At 43.3% G+C, this 23020-nt stretch overlaps 1 protein-coding gene across 9 annotated transcripts in view; it reads right to left on the bottom strand.

The window, feature by feature from the left end:
* Positions 1-23020, bottom strand: part of KNDC1 (kinase non-catalytic C-lobe domain containing 1) — a 1149158-nt gene that overhangs the window by 173758 nt on the left and 952380 nt on the right. For 6 of the 9 annotated variants that reach the window (XM_078772405.1, XM_068108891.2, XM_078772406.1 and 3 more), the window contains exon 2: positions 9546-9632. The exons of the other annotated variants lie outside the window; for them this stretch is intronic. In XM_078772405.1, the coding sequence (XP_078628531.1) occupies positions 9546-9632 (87 nt within the window). The remainder of the gene's footprint in view (positions 1-9545; positions 9633-23020) is intronic. 9 annotated transcript variants of the gene reach the window in all.

Below are 23020 nucleotides of genomic sequence, written 5' to 3'. Positions count from 1 at the left end.
GTTGACAAAGTGGAAGACGCAAGGCGGCCATCTTGGATTTTGACGTGGCGACCCAATTTTCAATAGCGTTCTTCCTTATGCCTAGATACACCCACACACCAGATTAGAAGTTGGTACTTCGCTTATTTTTCAAGATATTCCGCTCACAAGGTTCAGACATACATGGCGGCGGTCATCTTGGATTCTGACGTGGCGATCCAATTTTCAATAGGGTTCTTCCTTATGCCGAGATACACCCACACACCAAATTATAAGTTGGTACTTCGCTTATTTTTCAAGATATTTTGCTCACAAGGTTCAGACATATATATGGTCGCGGCCATCTTAGATTTTGACGTGGCGACCCAATTTTCAACAGCATTCTTCCTTATGCCGAGATACACCCACACACCAAATTAGAAGTTGGTACTTCGCTTATTTTTCAAGATATGCATCTCACAAGGTTCAGACATACATGGCGGCAGCCATCTTGGATTTTGACGTGGCGACCCAATTTTCAATAGCGTTCTTCCTTGTGCCGAGATACACCCACACACCAGATTAGAAGTTGGTACTTCGCTTATTTTTCAAGATATTCAGCTCACAAGGTTCAGACATACATGGCATCAGACATACATGGCGGCGGCCATCTTGGATTTTGACGTGGGTTGCACCCACACACCAAATTCGAAGGCGGTCCTTCGCTTGCGCATGCACGCATGCCCGCGCGCACGCACGCACGCACGCACGCCCGCACGCACACACACGCACGGACGGACGGACGGACGGACGGACACACGGACGGAGGGGAAAACCATAGTCCCCCTTTCGCTCCGCGGTGCGACGGGGGACAAAAAACCATATCAATCCTGGATGGGTCACCACTCCATGGCAGGATGTGGAAATTTCCTCTGAGGAGCCATGGGAATCAAACACACACACCGATGAGGGTAATGCTACCCAACCTACCACCGAGTTACTCGATGTAGGAAGTAGAACATATAATTATATATCGAACAAAGACATTGAAACATGGCATTCTTTTCCACCAATCACAAATATACAGGGTGGGCCAATTAACTATTCCCAGTTTTTGAACCCCTGTAGTTCTGTTGATAACTAATGAAATCAAACAAAATATATAGAGGATATAGGTAGATATTTCAAGTTTTTGTGGAAGACATTTTATTGAATTCACACGTGTACAAAATTTGTTATGAATTTTGACGTGATTTCCATCATTTTAAAGCAGTTGTAATGAAATTGTGTCTAAGTTGAACCCAGGTGCTATGCTGCCTCTGACCACTGAGAGGCTCCCATAAGAACTCGGACGGACAGCGCTCCGATCATTCATGTGACATTTATTCTGTGTGGTGTAGTGCATACTCAGATGGTGCGTATTACTAGATGTTCCAGGCTTGCTTGTACTAATTGCAAATCCATCATTACTTCTATGATTACTGAATACTGATATGATGCTTGTTAATTTCTTGCAGGTGTTGCTCGAGATCGATTCTGAATTAAACTCACTATTGGGACAATGTTGTAGATCTGATTCTTTCAACAGCAGTGTGTGCATCCTTTCGCGATGCCGTACTTCAAGACCATTTTCTGTTGCATTCCGAATGTAATTTTACCAAAAGCTGCTTGAATCTGCTCTTACAGCTCTTGAATGTGAGCGAGGCTATGTCTGTAAGGGTATATGGGCTGGCGGTGAAGGTCGTAAAGGGACCGGTGGTGGTCGAGGTGTACCCTGTGGGGGTTGACTCGCCGCGGATGGGGCATGTGCTAGTGGCCGTGCAGCGGGGGAGAAGGATACACTATATACAGAAGGATAAAGTACAGCACTTTGAAAGAGATAGGCCATTGTAGGAGAATGTCAAGCTGAGCACGGTTTGGTTTTTAAACACCCTTGTTTGTGTGATAAAATATGAGTATTGAGTCATGAGCAGCTGACGGCTCATGACAATGGAGAAAGGTTGACGATCGAGAGGCTCAATGCCTGCAGTGGCTGCAGGGAGGGAGAGAAAAGCCTGATAGTAAAAGGGTAATTATACTCTTATAGTGGGGCTGCTTAACTGATGAATTGTGCCTTTTCCCTTAAAAGCATGAAACTTGGCACATGGCTAGAATACCCCAAAAGAAAGATTTTTAGTCCAGGGGGCATCTCCAATTTCACCCCATATGGCGGCCATCTTGAAATTCAAGATGGCCGTCATACAAGACCTGTTTTGATGAATATCTCCATAATTAGAACAGCTATCTCAATGGTTGCAGTGCCTACACCTACATGTTTAGGGTCTAGGAATCCAATGGTAACATAAAATATTAAGCAGTCATATGAAAATATTAATTTTGCATAGTATCATGCATACTGGGAATGCATATAAATACTCTTAACAGGTTGGCATTCTTCAGTGATTAAAAGTGTCTATGACATCGCAGACTGTAACTGTGCCATATTGTGGTTTTCTAGTCTTTGCTGCATTCTCCATCACATGCGCAGAGAGAAGTACAGGGAAGTGCAGCTTTCTTACACCGGCAACGACCAGTACATCCTTTTTTGCACCCACACTTAACAAGTTCATTGCAGATCTTTGCAGCCTCTGGAAGTGTTGTCCATATTGGTTTGAACTGGCCAGCAGACGTTTTTTGCCAACCCCATTCAGTGGGGCTTGGTAGATCAGGCTTAGCATGCAATGCTTGTCCCCAGCATAGTGCGCCTTGGTATACTGCCCGCTTTACGTGCTGCACAAGGGCATCATGTGTTGGTGGAATTGATTCCACAGGTCTGCCCTTCTTTGCAAACAGTTTCTTTCGTACAATGTTAATGTCAGTAGCAGTACTTGTGCGATCATACAACAGAATAACAAATCTCTCAATGACGTTCATGCAGGTTTCAGTTATCTCTGTGCTCTGGTGGCAAATTTCTGCTAGTACCTCTGTGAGCTCAGGGAATGATTCCCACACATTCCATGCAGTTACCTTTCCACGCCCATTAAACGCTGAAGAAGTGTCACACCCTGTTAGTGCATGAAACATGGGGAGGGGTTTAGATTTCTCAGGGCCAAGAGCTGTGGCTATATCATGTGCAGAGATAAATCGCATGTTCTTGCCTGTCCCAAATTGTAACCATATCATCACTGAAAGCTTCTGAGATGCTGTAACTGCATGCACGACAACATCTGTGTCCACAGTTTGTATGAGGACCTTACTATGCCCTCTCTGTGTTGCATCAGCAGCATGTAGGAACATCCGACCATCTGCCTCTTCCTGAGTGCACGGGGAGAGTGATTCTAGATCAATGCGTGGTGGAGCAGTAAGAACCTCTGTATCAAGTGTGACAACTAGCTCCTTGCGCTGGTCTTCAAATGATTTAATTGTTTCATTGGAAAGGAAGCTGAAGAGTTCACGCTTGTTTTCATCAACTCGAAGAAAGTTCTGCCACTGTCCAGGAATTGCAACTGAGGTATCTACTCGTCGGCGAACCCCCTTGCCACGCTTTTCACGGGTCATGCTCTTAAGGCTGTCGGGTAGGTAACGGTCCCACACCAGATCAAGTCGGGTTGCAGATTTGTATTGTGAGAAAACAAATGGGATGAAGACCTTTTCGGCATATTTGCCAAATGTTTTGACTGTGCCAACATCGGGCTTTAGCTTTTGAACAATTACTGCCCCGTCAAGTATGACACATGTCACCTCTGGCATCTGTGTGCTTGATGGTGAAAGTTCCTCTAAGCAGTCCAAAAGGTCGCTCTTTGTACCAGGTCGAAGCTTCCCATCCTTGGACAGAGATGGAGGGAAAGATTGATTTTCATGATGGAAAAATTCATCCAGGTTTCCCTCGCGGGTTTGACAGGCAATATAGAGGCGAGAAAACAGTTGAACATCACTCTTCAATGAGGCTACCTTGTGTTTATCTGTCAGCTGGTCTGTCACTGATGAGCTGCCAAACAGAGGTAACTTTTTGCGCGGGACGACATCATTCAAAGGCTTTGAGCGTTCAATCAGCCTCTCTTGCACAAATGACTCCAGAGCCTCCTTTCCCACTTTCTGCACGTCTTTCACACTTTGTACGACTGATGCACTTGCTATATCCTTTGTGTCAAGTGTTACGGATTTATGTGAATTTATGGGAATTACTATTCAGGTCATTGCTTATTAATGTTTATTCTATTAAAGGTTGTTGTGGTTAAATGGTTAGAGGCGCTCTGGATAACAGGAGACCGGAAACGGGATGGTGAACGGGAAGAAAAAGAAAAAGACAAGGTCCGGGAGAAGCGGCCATCTTCTTGTCATCGCCCAGCTCCGACGCGAGCGGTGTCGATATTGAGCAGCGTGGGGGACGCTGCGTTTGAAAGCCCGTCTGGCGAAAGGAGTTACCTGCGCGGGGTAATTACCGATTACACGTCAGGTTGCCGTGGGTTCGTGCATGGAACCAAGCGTCCGGCACAGTTCGCCTCAACGTCTACAAGGACGCGTACGGGTCGCACCTTGGGCCTCGCGCGCTTTGCGAGCTGCGCTTTGCTTTGCCCGCTTTGCTTTGCAAGGAGGTGTGCGCTGCAGCAGCTGTTCCCGGTACGCGACGTGCACGTTTGGAACACGTCAGCCAGGGGTTCGTTCAACCGCCCGTGTGCGGAGAAGTCGACCTTCACCTTGGTCTGGAGGGGCCCAGAGACATTGTGAGGGACAGTGACCATTGAGGGGTCGTGAGTGGGGAAAGGGGGGAAATATATGAGATGGCCATCTTAGTAATATTGGTGATTGATTGTTGATGGTTGTTGATTGATTGGGGAATATAATATTGAGTAATCCGGATCCTTGGTGTGGGGTTTCTTATTGACTTGAATTATTGTGTCCTTCATATTGATTGCGCTACGAAAGCGTATAAATCAGATATCTTTCTGGCGGGGTCCTCCCACGGTCCGGGGGTCACCAAGACCAGGTAGTTACCGGGAGGACCACGTAACACAAGGACCAAAAGGTCAGCGGTTTCTTCAAGAAATGGATTACCTAGCTCCTCGATAACTGATACAAGTGATCTGACATGTTTGTCAAAGGTCATCTGGGTGCTTTTATTCTGATCATGATGCAGTGATGGCGCTTTGCTTTCATGTTGCTCCTGTGCAGTCTCAAACTCATCAATCACCCTTGAGACCTCTGGACCTGCAACCATCCATCTTTGCAGAGCATGGGCATTGTCCAGCAGACCCACAGCTCCTCCATCTCCCTTGATACGTGCATTGTTCTGTTCATGTGCATGATCTGTAGCAATTGAAGAAAATTTGCGTTGGGTCTTTTGTACCGTGAACATGCCAGCTCGGAAATGATCCAGAACTTTAGGGTGTGTCTTGTGCAAGTCCATCATATCACGCAAATGGACTGTGACCCATCTTGCATAGTGCGTATGGTCAAGAGCAAAGAACCACGGAAGAAGCTCCCATAAAGCATCTAAGTACATTTCAAAGTCAGCCTCCCTCAATGAGCGCACAAAGGTCAGGATGCTGTTCTCCAATGCCATCGTGAGACTCCAGTATTGGAACTGTGGGTGTTCCTTAGTCATTTTGCCACACCAATCAGTAAATGAAAGTTTCGTCTCAGCTTCTATTGCATAGTCATTGTATGCCCGATGCTGCAGTATGTGCAAGGCTGCAGCTGTCACCTGATGGGCATTGTGCGAGCGTGAAACATGTGCAGCTCGCAGGAAAGAATCTGCACTTCCCGCTGAGGCAATATTGGCTTGCACCAATGCTTCTACCCAGCCGCTTCCAGATAACCAGTCACCCGATGTCTTCAGTGCAGTCATTTCAAAGTGCATACCCATTGTTGAGAACCGAGTTGTGTGAATTTTTTATATAGTTTCTCTTTCAAAGTGCGATTAAAACGCTCAATAACAACTGCCTTTCCTTAATTAAAGGTGCTGTATAATTTGATATCCTCCTGTATAATCTGGATTTCAAGATGGCTGCCATATACTATTGAATATTTTATGTTGCCATTGGATTCATAGACCCTAAAAATGTAGGTATAGGCACTTCAACCATTTTGATATCTGTTCTAATTATGGAGATATTCATCAAAATAGGTCTTGTATGACGGCCATCTTGGATTTCAAGATGGCCGCCATATGGGGTGAAATTGGGGATGCCCCCTGGACTAAAAATCTTTCTTTTCGGGTATTCTCGCCATGTGCCAAGTTTCATGCTTTTAAGGGAAAAGGCACAATCGATCCGAATTTTTTAGCTAAGCCGCCCAGCTACTTATACAATCATACAAAAGTGTAAAAGGGATATATGGATATGCATGTATATATATAGATACACATACATGCACACACCCAAAAATATGCATACACAGTCCTAATTAAAACCATTTTTACTTGGCTCTTCACAATTTTGCTTCATTAGAATTTGTATTCTCAGTTTGTGAAAATAGTAGTGTAGTGAAATCGTATTCGTACTGAACCCGGGGTGATGCTCGCTGCTCGCTGACACCGCTAGGGGGGCGGCTATAAGACCCGCTGCGGACGGTGCTCCGAGACTTCTCCTGTGACATGTTACATCTAGCAGACTCGCTAACGGTACGCCTGCATAGAATATTAAGCTTGCTTGCATTGAATGTTATGGATGGACCCATGTGATGCCAAATCTTATTCCTATTGCATTTCCTGTATTACACAATGATGTCATGGTCTTAATGGAATTAAACCACCCGTTGGACTAAGTTGTGTGGACCTGATTGGTTTTCCACAAGTAGTTTGTGAAAAACTAGTGTTTAGGTCGTTTATACTGCTGCCATCATGTTTTGTCTTCATATGCTCAAATTTGACCGATTATTTTGTATATGCTACGACAAGATCAATAATGTATCCAAAGTTAAAATAACCCTCCCAACAAATGACGTACTGTAACATCTAAACAGTGTCTCGTTGACTTGGTGATCAATTGTTGATGCAATTAAATCCAAATCCTTGAATCCCTTGTTGAGGGCCTCGAGGGGGAAAAGGGTCACCTTTCACCGACAGGATCATTGTCACTTTGAGCAATAAACAAGCAACTATGAAAAGTACCTGAAATCACCTGAATACGCAGTCAAAACATGTCCAATATAGTTTATTTAAACGCCACACAAATTTTTTCGCATGTATGAAATTTTTTTAAAGAAAGATCCTTTTGCAGTTAATATTATGAAGTTGGTTAAAACTTGGAAGAATTGTCGAGCATATCATTGGTCATCCCTTATACCAGTTATATGTATGACTACCTATTCAATTATTTGATTGGGATTCAATGAAGACTTTGGACTTTTTATTGCCTCATGATTGAAGCAATGTCATTGACGTAATTCGGGGCATGTAGATTAGAGCACAAAATTATAATTTTGCTATGGTACCTGAAGATAATTTCCTACCCTTTGTTAAAAAGGTACCATGTGATCTTTGAGTGCAACAGGATGGTACTGCACTTCTTATTGAGCCAGGTAGCCTGGGTTCGATTCCCGGCTCAATTATAAACAGACGGATTAATTATTGCTTCAGAGGCAGGATGTTGCATCACGGAGTATACCGCTACTCAGGTGGGTGTTTACCTGGGTGTTGCATCTGCTCGTATTGGTGGGTGCGTATAAAATATCTATGGTGCCTTACACAAAGAGTAGACAAGTTATCGCTGGCACCATGGAACAAATAACAAATTCCTGCCCAAATCACCTTCAGTCAAACCTCGGGTCCGACTGGCTGGTTCATGAAAGACTTTCGGCAAAACTTTTCCCTGTCTGGTCCCACAAGAAGGTGAGAATAATTGGGCCCATTAATGTAGTCGTTGTAGTTGTTTAAATGTCCCCAAGTGAATGTGAGCAGCTGGCTTAATGTCACCCCTGAACAGGAACGTAGTCTCTGGTACAATTCCCCACCTGTGAAATACCAGTATGCCATTGTATACCCGAGCTGTGAATCAAACAGACTCAAGCACAAAGGTGAGTATATTAACTCTGAACCAATAACCGTCCTGTTGTCCCAGTTGACTATAAGTAGCAGGTAATAATCCGAGGATATGGCTTTAAAATGAAAAGCCAAATCAAATTACACTTGATCATTTGGAACAAAGTGCAGATGAGGAAATGCCTTACACCGAGACATCTGTAAGTGAGTGGGGCTCGTGAATTAAAAAGTAGGAAATGAAGGATCAGAGACGAAGGTCGTGACTAATATACTTTCCGCACCAAAAACAAATGCGCATGCTTACGAGTGCAATGTTGTACGTAAGGATGAGACGGTGCAGTTATATTTACTGTACACTACCGGAATAGTTTAGAAATTTTAAAGTTGAAGTTTTGAACATTGAAAAGACTATTTCAGTGCACTTTGAATGTGCAAGTCATTGTAATGCCTGGAGAACTAGATGTTATTCATAGAATACTTACCCTGCGCAGTCAACTTGGTGCGAGTGAACTCTTTTGTTTTTGAATGTTTGTTTTTCTTTGATCCAATATGGCCGCCAGACCACGTGAGCGATGACATCATAAATTTTATATTCTCTAATATAATTGTTGCGTAGATCACGCTCAATAACTTTCAAAATAATCAGACTAAGCGTTGTCCCTGTCAATTTATGACGTCATAATGAAGGCACCAATGACGTCATCATTAGCATATCTTATTCCCCACGCGGAGTATTTGACAATGAGCCATGTTTCAATTTTTTCCATGGAGCGGGGTCGGAGAGATAGAGGGGCAAAGTTTTTCGGTTTTTTCAAGATGGTGCCTTTACCACTGAACTATGACATCATAATTATCATTAGAACAATTCTACAGGAGTCGCCGCTCATATTCTGAAAATTTCGTGTTCATCGGACTAACAGTTGCAGAGGAATTTTTTTTTTTCATACTGATCAGGTCAAGCGTTGTACTTATCGAATTATGACGTCATAATGGAGGCACCTATGACATCATCATCAACATATCTTATTCCCCATGGAGAGTACTTGACAATGAGCCATGTTTCAATTTTTTTCCATTAAGTGGTTTGGGAGATCGAGGTGTAACGTTTTTCCAAGATGGCGACCGTACCACGTGACCTATGACATCATAATTATCAGCAAAAAAATCTACAGGCAGAGGCCCTCCTATGGTAAAATTTCATGTCAATCGGACCAACGGTTGCCGAGAAAATGATGCAATTTTAAAATGCAGACACGGCACACATACGGCACACGGCACACATACGGCACACGTACGTACGTACCCGAATGCCTAACCCTGCTTTTCGCTTCGCAAGCACAGGGTAACAATGCATGTTCAAAGTGGAGATGGTACCTTTGTAGTGCAGACACACCACCGCTCATTCACTACAGGTGTACAATCAAAACTATACTGACAACTTTTGGCGTTGTGGAAGGGGCAAAATGAACATTTCTAACTATTTTTTATTCATTCACTACGTCAAACAAATGCAATGTCTATGCCTTTTGATTACGTTGCGAAATGCGTTACGACGATATGTTAGCTAATGTTCCAATTATTTTATCATACATCAAAGCATTCCAGGTAAAAGAGGGACAGAACTTACCTCACATGTGATTTCGGAATCCTTTGTCATCGTCTCGTTTTCGCAGCTGCACTCGTCGCAATCTTGTGTTCTGTTGAACTGCTGAGCCTGAAAGTTTAACAATACTTGGGTTAATGGCAATTGACGCAGTTATTACTTGCAAAATCAAAAAAAATTCAAGTTAATTGGTCGGTTGCATTTGTTATTCTGTCTGTTTGTCTGTTTGTTTGTCTGTCCATGTGTCACTCACCCACAGGTCACAAATCTAAACCGATCATCATGAAACTTCACCAAGTCGTAGCGATCATCACAATTAAGAAGCCTATTGATTTTGAGGTCAAAAATCAAAGGTCATCTGGAGGTAGAAATTCTAAAATCGCCATTTTTCATCCGATTGACTTGAAAACTGAACAGTATTTGCACATTGAGTCACTAAATAGGGAAACCAACTATTTTTGAGGTCAAAAGGTCAAAGGTCAACTCAAGCTCAAACTTCTAAAATCATCCATTTTCATCTGAAAAATCGTCACTTTTCAACCTATTGACCCGAGCTTCGATCAAGATCGTCAATTTGAATCTTGATCAAAAGGACAATTTGATGGAGCAAGGGCAACTTTTTTTAGGCGGACGTGGATTTTGCAAGTGTCGTGCTCTGCATGCCGTCTTCTTATTTTTTTTTTTCTTTTGTTTAATAGAGGCCAGGATTTGTGGAGGAGCAAGACAACATAGTGTGAAAAACAATGGAACACATCAACAATGGAGAAGAGAGGAAGAGGTGGAAAAGAGAGAGAGAGAGAGAGAGAGAGAGAGAGAGACTTTTTATTACAAAAATATAAAAATACAAGCCAGTCGGTGAAGATACTATTCAATACAGGCACAATAATCAAAAATACAGAAAAGAAAAAGAGATAATGACAGGAAATCAAAACAGTCCAATGAACTAGAAAAGAAAAACAACAACAGAAAAACCGACCACACACTGATTCAATCCCAACAAACCTACAAATATATCAATAATTCATTCTCCTGCACCATGCAGATCCCATCAAAACACCAGATGTTCATAAACTCATCAATACATTTCTTTCTTCCAGAATCACAAAATTCAAGTTTGAGTCTTGCAGATATCAAGGCATTAAAAAAGAACAAGACATCACATTGCCCAATCGGCTTTCCTTTCAGTTTTTCCTTCCTCGATAAATAAATTGCCATTTTCGCCGTGGCCACTAAAAACAAAAACAACATATGTACATGTTCTTTCATATCATTGAAACCAAAAATAAATGATCGCAGAGAAAAAGTGATCTTCATTTTTCCAGCCATGTAGTTCAGCCATTGAAATAAAGGCACAAGCCTTGCACAATCAACGTATGCATGGAACACATCCTCTGTGTAAACACAGAACGGGCAACACGTAGATATGGGCGCGAAATGACTCACTAATTTATTAGATGGAATGATCCAGTGTATCATTCGCCACTGGAGATCACCTGTCCTTTTGCTTACCAGCTTACTGTATACTGATTCCCATGCAGGCTCAGATGGGAGTCCTTCCGGCATTAGCCCTTTCCACCTGGCCACTCCATTTAACGGTGAGTTCCCAAGCAGAACTGCAGTGCATAACCGATACAGGTCTTTACTACTGCATTTCTGAAAAATGTTTTGTCCCTCACTAATTGGGGGCAAGTCTCCGTGACTAGGCTGTACCAATAAACCAGGAAAATGCCAGTCATTGGATGTCACCAAAACTTCCTGGGTCCATCTTAGTCCAAGTTGGAAGCTTTTCTTTACTATTCCCTTTAGTATTCTTCCGATTATTCTGTTTGACCATATTCCAGTCATATCGGCTATCTCTTGCACCGACTTCCACCCCCAACCAGAATCATGGCGGAGGTCCAACACTTTGATTATGCCCGCTGTAATAAAGTGTTGATAAAAGTCTCGGCTTCTTGGAATTGCAGGAAACAGTAGGTTGTAAAAAAGGGGTTCTTCCACAAACATGCTTGTCGCATAGGTTTCTTGCTGGCGACTAGTCGAAAGGCTTTGCCAGGCATTCAGAAGGCTCTGATAGAATGATGGTAGATGAGATGTGTCGACATGTTGGAGTTGGACTAAGAAAAGTTCAAGGCCATATCCGAGCCCGCTTGCTTTTCGCAGCACGTGATAGGCCAGAAGTCGGCTTGGCAGTCGTTCCTTGTACAGCAACTGCTGTATGGTACACAGCCGAAAAGCCATGATACGACTTTTTATGTCGATCAGTCCCTGGCCACCTTCAGACAAGGGGCTACATATGACATTTGGTAGTAACCAATGGTGACCACTCCAAAAAAAATCCACGAGTAGCCTCTGCACTGCCTTTAGTAGTGCCTCTGGCGGCTGAAGGCAGATAAACCTATGCCACAGGGAAGAAGCCACCAAATTATTCACCACTAGAACCCTGCCTTTGTAGGAAAGGTGGGGCAGAGCTCGTTTCCACAGTCCCAGTCTTTTTTTGACATGCTCAACAATCCCGTCCCAATTTTTGAGGACGTAATGTGGAGATCCCAGGAAAACCCCAAGGTATTTGACTCCGTCTTCCACCCATTTTAACTTTGTTGGTAGATGCACAGGTGGTACCAGCACTCTTCCAGGTGGAATGTTCTTGAGACAGGGAATCCATAAGGCCTTACTCTTGTCCCAGTTACACTTCAAAGAAGAAGTGAGGCAAAAAAGATTTAAACATTCAACAAGTGCTGGGATATCACTCTCCTTCTTAACAACCACACAGACATCATCTGCATAAGCCGATACAACTACTGAAGGACTCCCAGGGGATACAGTCACTCCTGAAATATTTTTCCTAAATAAAATTAGGAGTGATTCCATTACCAAGGAAAATAATAACCCAGAAACCGGGCATCCTTGTCTCACCCCTCTTTGAACCTGTACCGGAGAGCTGAGTTCGTTATTTATTTTAAATAAACTAAATATATTGTTGTACAACAAAGTCACGTAGGCCCTAAAATTGACACCAAAGCCACATGCTTCTAGCACCCGATACAAAAAAACATGATCCACACTGTCAAAAGCCCTTTCCAAATCCAGGAATATTATCCCAAAATCTTTTTCCAAGCAATCACATTCCATTAAGTCTCTAATCAAAAAAATATTATCATAAATAGATCTGTTTGGGATGCAGTAACTCTGATCATGGTGGACTAGATCACCGATTACCGTCTTCATCCGACTGGCCAACACTTTTGACAATATTTTATAGTCCGTACATAATAACGAGACCGGCCGCCAATTCTTTATCTGTCGTAGATCCCCAGTCTTTGGAATCAGCGACACCACTGCTCTTCTGAAGCTTAGTGGGAGTTCTCCAAGCACCAAGGATGATTCCAGGACATTCAATAATTCAGGGCCCAAAAGGTCCCAAAAAGCCAAGAAAAATTCTGCCGGTAGGCCGTCAATCCCAGGAGCTTTCCCCGAGTCCATTTCACTTAGGGCCTGCGTTAGCTCAGGCAAAGTAATTGTTGAATCCAGGCCCAGGCACTGAGGCTCAGTTAGAGATGAAAGGTGAGAAGTTAAAAATTCCATGGTTTGCTCACAAACATTTTGTTTTGCATAGACTTTTGAAAAAAACTCTCTAATGCACAACCTTACATCTCCAGGGTTGGCAACCATGTTTCCCCTAAAGTCTTGTACAGAGAAAAGGGTTTTGGGTGACTTATTGACAAAATCCATTTGGAAAAAAGATTTACTCGGGGTGTCTGATACCTTTAAATTGTTTATTCTTAATCTAATTAACAGGCCTGCTGCTTTCTCCTGAATCAGCTCTCTCAGTTGAGCCTTCTTTTCAACCAATAACCTGTGGTCTCTTCTGATATTATCTTTAGCCAGTTTACACTCTAACCGTATAATATCAGCTTCTAAAGAAGCCATTGTTATATTTTTTATGTCAGTTCCATTTGAAACAAACTGCTGACAAAACACTCTAATCTGAGCTTTTGTATTATCCCACCATAATGCTAAAGAAGAGAAAGAGGGCTTTCTTGAAAGTTGGATGACCCAAAAAGCACGGAAGGCGTCTTTAAACAAAGCATCTTCGAGAAGACTGGTATTGAATTTCCAGTATGCACTTTTGCGTAAGGGTTGAGGGAAAAAGAGGCCCATGGTAACTAAATGATGATCAGAAAACAAAAATGGAAAATGATTTGGAGAGATAACCGCATTCCTGAACTGTGAGTTTATGTACCAACGGTCAAGTCTAGCGAAGGTCATTCTCCCATTGGCACATCGTCCCCAAGTATACTCAGATTTGTTGGGGTAATGCAGTCTCCATGCATCTAGCACACCCACTGCCGAAAAATAATTTAACAAATCAGTACTACCTTCGGGATGAGGTTCTGCTGTATTTCGGTCTATACTGGGTTTAAAGGTGCAATTAAAGTCACCCCCCATGCAAATACAATTATTGAGATCTATCGACTGCATGTGTCGAATTAAAGATGAAAAGAAAGCTCTTCGTTCCACACTCTCACTTGGTGCATAAACGTTGAATAGTGTAAACCGAAAATTATTAATGACCAGTTCCAATGAAATAAACCGGCCTTTAATCACCTCCTGGAAGAGGCATGACTCAGGTACCAGGCCTGGTCTGAGTAAAAAGGCTACACCAGCAGAAGAAGAAGACATGTTACTAAAAAAGCATTGTCCTTTAAAGAGGCGACACCAGTCGTACTCCACATTTTGAATTATATGGGTTTCCTGGAGTAAGAGCACATCAATTTTCTTGCGCTCAAATAAACTTTTCACCTGAACCTGGCGGTTTTGGCTTGCACCTCCGCCATTCATATTTAAGGTTCCAAAGGTGATTTTTTTCATGGATTATCAAAAGGCGTTAGCGGTTGCTGGGAAATCTCGCTCCCTGCTTTTGTAACAGCCTTTCTAAGCCGATGAAACAGCGACCTTGTTAAATGAAATTCATCCGGCCTCCTAATTATGTCCTTTGCAGCCTGGATGAATGAAATTAAATCAGGAAAATGATCTTTTACAATCACATTTCGGTGTCGGTAGGTGTCATTCAGAAAAGAAATAACGAGTTGAGGGGCTATGGATGACTGATCAGATGAAGATTGAGACAACTCAGTCATCTCAACTTCATCCTCTGAATCTGACAAATCAGAAACAGCTCCACCCGGGTCACATATATCAGTCTGCACAGTCACCATTTTGATTCCAGCCAAGTCCGAAGATTTGCTGGAATGTTCTATGGTAGAGTCATCCTCACTCTGGTACCCGGGACATTCAGCAGGAGCTGAAATCTCGGCTTCACCCTCCTGCAGGGAGATGTTCACTGGCTCAGTTGACGAACCAGTGTCATGATTTAGATCTTGCAGGGGTAAAGAGGAGCTTGGGGCTGAGACATTCCCAATCCGCTCGGTCTCAGCAGGTAGTGAAGGTGGCGGCTCACTAATGGGCTCACCATCATCTTTAGTCTCACCATCTACTTTTTCTCCCAGGTTTTCGGTGCTGCCCGATAATGTTTCAGAATTAATTAATTCATGTTCCTTCTCCCTGGTGTCAACACAGCTTGTGGACACCTGAGAAAGACGTTCCAGGGCGTCTGCACCCACACTGTCTTTATCCAACACTACCTTTTTCAAAGTAATGTTGGAGTTACAAGCACCAGGTGCTCTTCGTTTCTTTGTCACCACAATGGGATTTTCTTCCATCTCCTCACTGCACGTAGCATCTGCCACCACAGGTGGGTTATCTGGGGTTATTTCATTATTTACCGAATCAGCGGTGTTGTCGTTTACACTAAGACGAACAGGAGTATTATCCCTACTCCTCGAGTGCGAGGGAGCGTCGCTAGGAACCGTTCGGGTATTTCGGTTTACGTTGTTTCGCACGTTAGAGACCGGGGTGTTATTTATTTTACAATCAGCGTCACTATGACCTGCTTCACCACACCTTACACACGATACCTTCGGACAAAACCTTTTCACATGGCCAAAAGCTCCGCACTGAAAACATGTTAATGAGGCCGATGACGCATACATCTGATACTCATGGTTGTTCACCTGTACCTTGAACGTGATGTTTAACCCCGTGTCATCGCCTCGATCCGGAAGCACCATATACACCTGCCGTCTGAAGCTCATCACGTGTTTAACACGTTCATCCTGAGACCGGAGCGGAATCATTGTGATTTTTGACACAGCTGTTCCGTATTGGGACAAAACGGACATCAGCTGGTTGCAGGTTATAAATGGGGGTACGTTAGATATGACGACCCTCATCGACGGAGTGTCCATAGGCGACGCCAAGACAAAGAGACCTGTCTCTGTGGTTAAACCCGCACTTACAACATCGTGAACGAATTTATCATCGGACACAAATACAACAACTTTTTGATTCATTCTCGACGCTGCTCGTACATTTTCACAACCGATTATTTTCCCCACCGACAAAACAATGTCCTCAGTGGAAGTTCCTTCGGGTGGAACACACACAAATGCATGCTTCCTTGTTAAGTTGTCGAACGCCTCTAACCGAGAGCGTGCATTCGCCATCCCAGCGAATTAACACCCCCCCCCACTTGTCCGAACCGGACAAGTAGGTACCAAAACGAAATAAATCAAACTAGAATAAATAATAAACGTGCAGTATAAGCACAAAAAGGCTTACAAAGCGTCGTCGAAGCCGGTAGGCCGCACCCAAAATGGGTCCGCTCTCAAACCTCTCTCTCTTGAAGACAAAGGTATAGGAAGGATGAAAAACAAAATGCCAAAGTACACAGGATGGAAAGGAGAGGGAGGGGGGGGGGGCAGGGGAGGGCAGGAGAGGAGGAAAACTCACAAAGAACTCGCTACACCACAGAGCAGTTGCTCACAGCCGCCATGACGCCACGCCCAACACACGAACGGCCAGCAGGGGGCGCGAGAGAGAGAGAGAGAGAGAGAGAGAGAGAGAGAGAGAGAGAGAGAGAGAGAGAGACACACACACACACACAAACGGACAGGGAGACAGACAGAGAGGAAGAATAAATCAGGTGGCACATCTTAGAGCAAAGGCATACACAAGAGCTCGATGATAAACAGATGTATGGGACAGCAAACAGGCCACAACAGACGTCAGAATGAAAATGCCAGGGATAAACCCAAAAATATCATGGGTTGACAAGGGAGACCACATGAAATGGCCAGTGTACCTTAAAGGAGTACAAGGGGGAGTGGTTCGTGTGCAGCCACCCGGCTGCTGGTTGCATCATTTTCAGTGGGCGCGTCTGCCGCTGATGCAATGCCTCTCCATAACCAGGTACTCATTACCTGGTTATGGAAGTTACCTGGTACTCATTTTACCAGGTTACCTGGTACTCATTTTGCCGACCTCGGAAGGATGACAGGCTGAATCAACCCCACCTGGTGTTAATTCAACGGGTTTCAAACTCAGGACCATAAGATCTAAGCCCGAAGCCCTAACCATTAGGCCAACACCAGGTATACAAGGGGGGAGGAAACTCCATTAACTCAGGGAGAGGATTCCCCAAGTTTGAGAGGAGAGAATCAAATGATCGAGATAAGAACTTCGACGAGATTTGAAAAAGGGGTAGCAACGTATGTTGCTACTCGTAGATGGGAACGAATTATTATTGACAATATGGTATTATTTGGAGATTTTCCACAACACACACATGCGTGCACGTGCGCATACACACACACACACACACACACACACACACACACACACACACACACACACACACACACACACACACACACACTCACACGAAAAGCAGATTCGATACAATGATTGTGAACTCAGAAAGCTTGAGAAACACGCAAGGACGCGCATGGAATGAATCACATCACAAGTAAACTAATGGTGAATGATGAAACTGAAGCGACATCTCGTTCTCGCGGCAATTGTTCAGCTCTCGTCATTTGGTTGCAGGTGTCTTATAATGGTCCCTTTGCAACAAGAGCACAACTCATGCGAATTAGATATCCATGATGGGGTATTGCCATCACCAGATGTGTTAAGAAATATCATGTCGTTTTGCGAGCCATGTGGCTATACAGCGTACACACCACATGATACTACAATACCATGGTGAATATTGTACAATAGGACTTACCGCATTGTTACAAAGCAAAATGCAATGATACATTGCCACCTGGTAACAGTGCACCTTGTGATGACGTATCATGGCGATCCGACACTGTGCAGCAGAAGAACACCATGTGGTGATACAATGCATCCTGTACATCTACATTATTGTATGGTCACATGTTGCGTTGGTGCACTACTACTTCTGAGCCGATGCAGTGCCAGCCACCTGGTGATAAATCAAGTGGTTGCGTTATAGTAGCATGCCTGATGTGAGGAAACATGGTGGTGTAGCGGCTACCGCTGGGTTTTCACAATCGCCTTGCACCTATCAAGGACGCGGAGCGATCACCATGCCGGGCTCGTCCAGGACGCCCGGGCAGGCTCGCCCTCAACTTGCCAGGCCGCAGCCAGGACGCTGGGCCACGCCCCCTCTCGCCTTTCCTGGGCAAACGCTCCGGGATAATATGTATATATATTGCTGCCCGATAAACGGGCTTTTCAGAGTGCTTGAGTGTTTGGTTTGATTAAAGCAACTCGGATGAATTCCAGCTTTTTGTCGCGTCCATTCTTCCGATCGACGTGGGAGCCCCAGCTCCTTCAGTGGTTGTGTTGTTTTATTGACATAGCAACGTGGGGACCTGCTGCACGCAAGGTAAAAGAGGACATTGTACAACACAAAGAGGGCTTCCTTTCTTGCTACGTGATTACGATGCTCGATAAACATGAACATTCATTTGGCACATGGATTTGAAAGCCGAGGAGGAAAAAAGCCAAAAAACAATATGGGAAAAGAAAAAAAAAACTTCAGGTATGCACAGGCGTGGCACCAATGGTTGCAGGCAATTTGTGAATGGTTGTGCAGCGAGATAGAACGAAACAAGGACGAGCCAGGCTTGCATTTTCGCACGGGAGAGAGATTGGTTTGAAGAAAGCAGAATCCTCAGGACAACTGATTGGGAAAGGATATAAACTGGCTTCACATGCGGTGGCATTATAAGAGGTTGCACACCTCTTTTTAATCAATGAACTCAGTTATATGCACAAATCAATGGTGGGAGGGTTAGCAAGCCAGGTTCATCTGATTGCAGGGCTGACAGAATGGCCTTGAGGTACGCACGCTCACCTCTAACCTGTCTAAACCTAGACCCAGCTATAAACTGTCATCCTGGTGTTTCGCAAGCAGGGTAATTCATCAATGTGTGTGCTGTCCCTCGAATGGATGTTAAACTAGGCTATTAAATTAGTTGCTGGATGTTAACAATCCCACGGTGTCCTTCGCAAAGAATAGCCAAGCTATCACAGGCACCCTGAGCAAATTCCAAATTTCTGCTCTAACCCACATTGAACACTGCATCGTCTGGCCCTCAGCCAATGACGGTACCTACCCCGGAGTCTTGTGCTGCATACCAAAGAAGAAGATGGTGCCCGCAACAACCACCAGAAAATGTGCTGGCTGGGTGTCAGCTATGCGTGAGCAAAGCCATGCAGGCCTTCCAACAACAAATAAACTTTTCAACTTGAATATCAACAAAAGGCATTTGCTAACTCCAAAATTTGGTCACATTCATCATTCTCACTCAACACTTTGGCACCTCTGATCACATCCTCAAGGCAGTCTTAATCTTTCCTGGTATTATATCGTTTCACATCCACATCAAATCCCCTTTGACACATCACTCTGTCTACCTGACCTTGTCTGCTAACAAGGTCGCAAAAGTCCTTCGCTGACCTCGTTTGTAAGCACCCTGACCCAGTGTATGATTAGTTCTCTAATTCTCATCCATCTGCTGTCTTCAATATGATTTGCTCTGTCGTGACCTTCTCTCTGCAGAAAAGATGGCAAACATTTCTCAAGTTACAAGAAAGGTATCAACATCAACCGGGCTGGCAGCAAATTCCCTGCTGCAAGCGAAGCCGTGAAATCCCTCATCACAGATGATGTCAAGTTTTTACTCTTCCCAAATATACTGGCACGATATCACCAATTTGGATTCCGGCTTGAACACAACATTTGATATGCAGTGTCGACTGACTCAGCAACAGAGTGAGGCCCTAAATCTCAATCACAGGACAAGGCAGTCTACCTGCACATGTCCTGCACATTCAATACAGTCTGGCATCCCACTCACCTTACTAAATGATCAGCTAATGAGATCAAGTCTCCCATTCACTCATGGATAGCTGATTTCCCATCAACACCCAAGTACCATGAAGTTATCAATGACCTTTTCTCTCCATCAATGATCACAATCAAGTACACACCACTGTAAGCCTAAATCCTCCACTCTTTCTTCCTGAACAGTGCCTGGAAGATATTTTTTATCTACTTTTGCGACCAACTTAAATAATGCATGTGTTCAGGCAGAACATCTGTATTAGCTAAATTTACTAAATATTTTATCTATATTAAGGTTTTGGATTCATATGAAAATATATACAGTGCATTCAGAAAGTATTCAGACCCCTTCACTTTTTTCACATTTTGTTATGTTGCAGCCTTATGCTGAAATCGTTTAAATTCATTTTTTCCCTCATCAATCTGCACTCAATACCCCATAATGACAAAGAGGAAACAGGATTTTAGAAAGTTTTGCAAATTTATTAAAAAGAAAAAACTGAAATATCACATTGACATAAGTATTCAGACCCTTAACTCAGTATTTAGTTGAAGCACCTTTGGCAGCGATTACAGCCTCAAGTCTTCTTGGGTATGACGCGACAAGCTTTGCACACCTGCATTTTGGGGATTTTCTGCCATTCTTCTCTGCCGATCCTCTCAAGCTCTGTCAGGTTGGATGGGGACCGTTGGTGGACAGCCATTTTCACGTCTCTCCAGAGATGTTCGATTGGGTTCAAGTCAGGGCTCTGGCTGGGCCACTCAAGGACCTTCACTGAGTTGTCCCGAAGCCACTTATGTGTTGTCTTGGCTGCGTGCTTTGGGTCATTGTCCTGTTGGAACGTGACCCTTCGGCCCAGTCTGAGGTCCTGAGCGCTCTGTTTCAGGTTTTCATTAAGGATATCTCTGTACTTTGCTCCGTTCATTGTTCCCTCAACCCTGACCAGTCCCCCAGTCCCTGCTGCTGAAAAACACCCCCACAGCATGATGCTGCCACCACCATGCTTCACCGTTGGGATGGTATTGGGAAGGTGATGAGTGGTGCCTGGTTTCCTCCAGACATGACGCTTAGAATTGAGGCCAAACTGTTCAATCCTGGTTTCATCAGACCACAGAATCTTGTTTCTCACAGTCTGAGAGTCCTTTAGGTGCTTTTTTGCAAACTCCAAGTGGGCTTTCATGTGTCTTTCACTGAGGAGAGGCTTCCGTCTGGCCACTCTGCCGTAAAGCCCAGATCGGTGGAGTGTTGCAGTGATGGTTGTCCTTCTGGAAGTTTCTCCCATCTCCACACAGGATCTCTGGAGCTCAGCCAGAGTGACCACCGGGTTCTTGGTCACCTCTATTACCAAGGCCCTTCTCCTCCGATTGCTCAGTTTAGCCGGGCGGCCAGCTCTAGGAAGGGTCCTGGTTGTTCCAAACTTCCTCCATTTAAGAATTATGGAAGCCACGTGCTCTTGGGAACCTTCAATGCAGCAGAGATTTTTTGTAGGCTTCCCCAGATCTGTGCCTCGACACAATCCTGTCTCTGAGCTCTGCAGACAGTTCCTTCGACCTCATGGCTTGGTTTTTGCTCTGATATGCATTGTCAGCTGCGAGACCTTATATAGACAGGTGTGTGCCTTTCCAAATCATGTCCAATCAATTTAATTTACCACAGGTGGACTCCAGTCAAGGTGCAGAAACATCTCAAAGATGATCAAGAGAAATGGGAGGCACCTGAGCTAAATTTCAAGTGTCATAGCAAAGGGTCTGAATACTTATGTCAATGTGATATTTCAGTTTTTATTTTTAATAAATTTGCAAAACTTTCTAAAATCCTGTTCTCTCTTCGTCATTATGGGGTATTGAGTGTAGATTGATGAGGGAAAAAATGAATTTAAATGATTTCAGCATAAGGCTGCAACATAACAAAATGTGAAAAAAGTGAAGGGGTCTGAATACTTTCTGAATGCACTGTAATACAGGCATGTACAGGATAATATACATTATGCGATGGAATGGTGGTTGATCACGTGTTCACTGTGCAAGAAAATCACAACAACCAGCATGCACTAATCAAGGGTTATGCTTGTATGAATTTCACTCAGTTTTAATCTGTACAAAGTTCACGGAGCTAGATGGATAAACTCGTCTGAAACTTTGATGTACCAACATCTGTTCATACACATCTCAGTTCAGGAAACTTTTGGATTTCGTGAAAACTCACTTCTCTGTTTAAAAAGTACAAGACGTGAAGTCTCTTGACCATTTTGGCCTCGCTCTCAGCCACGATCTGTCCTAGAAAGACCACATTTCTATTATGTTCTCAAAATTATGATACATGAAAAAAAAAAAAAAAAAAAATTATGATGATGATGATGTTATGAAATTATGAAATTTATGAAATTTATTATGAAAAAATTATGAAATTATGAAATTATGAAATTATGAAATTTTGAAAATTATGAAAAAAAATATAAAAAAATTATGAAAAAAACACTCAAAATTATGATGCATGGATGGTCACATTTCCTTGGCATGCTTCAGCTATTCAGAACATACAAATATTTAGTTCACAGTGCAATGGAGTATTGCAATCTCCTGAGGGGGAGTACACCAGCAACCCACTGGGTACTACCGGGTGCAACAGGGTTCAATACATTCAACATAATTGGAATCTCTTGAGGGAATATGGAGACCTAAGGCCTACTCATTTTGTATCAAAAAACATAAATTTGTTTAATCATAAAAATTCCAGTTTCAAAAGTCGCTCTTTCCGGCATTGAGGAATAAGTGGGAATGGAAGCTTCATGTAGCGGTTCCAATGGAAACATTTATTATTCTACGAGAGCAGGAACCCTTTTGAAGAACATGGAAGGAGCACATAAAACTATAAAAATAAAATGATATCGTATAATTAAATTTTAAAAAAATTTTTATTATAAAAATTAGAAAAAAATTATAATAACAGTAATAATAAATAAAATAATAAATAAACTAGAACGGCACTCAGTAGATAGCATACCTCCGGCTGGTTGGCCATATCACTCAATGGTGAAGAATCACTTTAAAATTATACTAGCTGGATTAGGATCCAGTTCTTAACCAAAATTAAATCGATTCTTCCTTGTCACTCACAACCTGTCCAACAACTTTTGTCCAAATCCATCCATAACTTTTTGAGATATCCTGCTATGTATCGTTTTTGGCCCTATCTCCCAAAGGTGAAGAATCACTTAAAAATTAAATAATTTTCATATCCGAATTCATATTCAGTTCTTCACCAAAATTAAGTCGATTC

This window comes from Myxine glutinosa, chromosome 2 (assembly GCF_964187855.1).
Source record: "Myxine glutinosa chromosome 2, kmMyxGlut1.1, whole genome shotgun sequence".
NCBI classification, from domain to species: Eukaryota; Metazoa; Chordata; class Myxini; order Myxiniformes; family Myxinidae; genus Myxine; species Myxine glutinosa.
The sequence above is the reverse complement of the archived record's forward strand: the minus strand, read 5'-3'. Positions and strand labels throughout refer to the sequence as shown.